General features: G+C 61.3%; 2 protein-coding genes across 2 annotated transcripts in view; one reads left to right on the forward strand and one right to left on the reverse strand.

Moving 5' to 3' along the window:
• The first annotated feature begins 63 nt into the window (after positions 1–63).
• Positions 64–1,059, forward strand: LOC112390997 (melanoma-associated antigen 8-like). The gene is made up of 2 exons (XM_024732078.1): positions 64–520; positions 950–1,059. The coding sequence occupies exons 1-2, from the start codon at positions 64–66 to the stop codon at positions 1,057–1,059; spliced, it is 567 nt and encodes a 188-aa protein (XP_024587846.1).
• Positions 1,060–1,062: 3 nt separating this feature from the next.
• The window catches only part of LOC112390998 (heat shock transcription factor, X-linked-like), a 5,723-nt gene continuing 4,605 nt past the window's right edge, over positions 1,063–2,180 (reverse strand). The window contains exon 2 of the mRNA XM_024732080.1: positions 1,063–1,602. Within this exon, the coding sequence (XP_024587848.1) occupies positions 1,063–1,602 (540 nt within the window). The remainder of the gene's footprint in view (positions 1,603–2,180) is intronic.

A 2,180-nucleotide genomic window follows, 5' to 3' on the forward strand; every position in this document is an offset into this window, starting at 1 on the left:
CCTGGCGCCCCCTCAGTCTCTGCCTATGCTGAGTCCTTGCCCCCGGAGTTACTTCTTGTGCTGATGGCTGAGTTGGTGGCTTTCCTGCTCGTCAAGTTTCGTATCGGGGAGCCGACCTCGGAGGCGGAGATGTTGAGTACGGTCCTCCCGGAGCATCGGGACCACTTCCCCGAGGTCTTCCGCGTCGTTTGCGAGTGCCTGCAGGTGGTGTTTGGCTTGGATGTGAGGGAGGTGGACCCCCGCGAGCGCACCTACGTCCTGGTCCCCACCCTGGGCCTCACCTGGGATGCAGTGCTGAGCGACGGGCAGCGCACGTGCGAGGCCGGCCTCCTGGTGATGGTCCTGAGCATGTCCAGCCTGTTCGGTGACCGCGTCCCTGAGGAGGAGGTGTGGAGAGTGCTAGGCAACCTGGGGTTGTGTTACGGGAGGAAGCTGCTCACCAAAGTGTGGGTGCATACGGGCTACCTGGAGTACCGGCAGGTGCCCCAAACCGGCGTGCGGCATTTTGGGTTCCTGTTGTGTATGTTGACATGGGCTTCCATGTCTGTTTTCTTTAGGAATTTTTCAAATGTTGGTTCTTTGAATAGAAGACTAAACAAGCTTCAGTGTCTAACTTTGTGTATGACGTTAATCCCACAGTTATTTGCACTAATTCAGTTCAAGAACAAGAGTTTTGCTGTTTTGTAAGAGAGGTTGGGAAATCTCCCAGTTCGTTTTGTGACCGTGTTCAAGGTAACGGAATTGGAATCAGAACTGCTCTGGAAACGTGGAAGTACTTAGCAGTGATATAGATGGGGGAAGAAATAGAAAAATAAAGGGAATCAACTGCTCAGCCACGCCCAGGACGGAGGCGCCAAACACGTGTTGGGTGGAACATCGCTCTCATGGCCCCGTGCTCTTTATTGCCCTGCAGGATTCTGGCCGCGTCACCACCTCCGTGTGTCTGCAGGGCCTGCCTGGTCAGGGTCCTCTGTGGGCCTGCCTGGAGGGGTCGGGTATTCCAGGAAACAGCGGGAGCCCATGCAGCAGCAGCAAAGGGGCTCAGGGGCCGAGGGATAAAGGTCAGGGAGGCGGCAGGCCTGGCGGCCACCTCGGGAATCCAGAATGCGCAAGAGGCAAAAGTGCGGCCCCCGGGAGCTGCGCGGGGGGCAGGCTGAGGACTTCGGGGGGTGCGGCAGCCAGGCCCGGCACAGGCCAGGGAGGACTCATCTGGGCGGGAGGCCAGGAGCAGCAGAGCCAGGGGGCCTCGGCCGGCTGGGCCACCTCTGCCAGGACAGGGACTAGAGGGACCAGAACTTGCGCGTTGGGATCCGGTGCAGGGGGCTCGGCTGCTGTCCAAGGAGGGGCCGGAGCGACAGAGCCAGTCCTGGCCAGGGCGGAGGCATGGTCGACTTGCGGGTGGCTCGGGGTCCCCTGGATGTGCTCAGGATACGGTGGGAGGCCGTCCTGCGGCTCCGCAGCGCTGGGCGCCGCGAGGTGCCCCGGGGCTGCCGGCTCGCCGTCCACCGGCCCGGATGCTGGTTTAGTGCGCACTCTCGGCTTCATCCTCACCAGGAGGTGCGGGCAGTCTCTCTGAAACAGGGGACTGTGGTAGAAGTGTAACTGAGGTCGCAGTTGAGAGAGAAAAGGAAACCCCGAGTCACAAAAGAGTTGCTCGCAAGCAGCAGCCGCCTGGCTGGGCCCCTGGGCGCCCTCCCCCAGCCGACCCAAGGCCTCTTTGGAGAAAGCGGGACCTGGTCCCAGCAGGACGCTGTGCCCCGGCTTTTACATTCCCGAGACTCGCTCACTCACCATCACCTTTCGCCCTTGGAAAATGACTGAAAATGGCCCCTTAGTATGAGTACAAGGCCCACGAAAGGGGACTTGGCGTTTGCAGGTACGAGACTGCAAGAAGGTTCGGTAGCTTTCTAAGGAAGTGTCCGAATCGCCCCCTGGCCAGCACCTCCAGGGGCCAGATCGGGGACGCTGACTGCTTCCCAGGAAGGGACCTGCGCCCCCACTCAAGTGATGCTCTGGAGCTATGGGAGTCAAGGGGGCACACAGACCTCCCCCCTCCCCCCGGCGGGCCACTGTCCCCGAGCAGGAGGACGGGAAGGGCCAGCGTTGCAGCAGTGTCCTCTTGTCCCCCGGTGTGACTGCGTGTCAGGCGCGAGCGGCACTGCCCACGTGTCAGGAGTACA

The sequence above is a fragment of the Neophocaena asiaeorientalis genome, unplaced genomic scaffold, assembly GCF_003031525.2.
Source record: "Neophocaena asiaeorientalis asiaeorientalis breed wild unplaced genomic scaffold, Neophocaena_asiaeorientalis_V1.1 scaffold2328, whole genome shotgun sequence".
NCBI classification, from domain to species: Eukaryota; Metazoa; Chordata; class Mammalia; order Artiodactyla; family Phocoenidae; genus Neophocaena; species Neophocaena asiaeorientalis.

Bases quoted from the DNA above. Each gene is read 5' to 3' on its own strand.
- LOC112390997 (XM_024732078.1), top strand. From the start codon at position 64: ATGGCTGAGTTGGTGGCTTTCCTGCTCGTCAAGTTTCGTATCGGGGAG. The intron at 521-949 runs GTATGTTGACAT...GTGTGTCTGCAG, and splicing joins GCATTTTGGGTTCCTGTTGT to GGCCTGCCTGGTCAGGGTCC.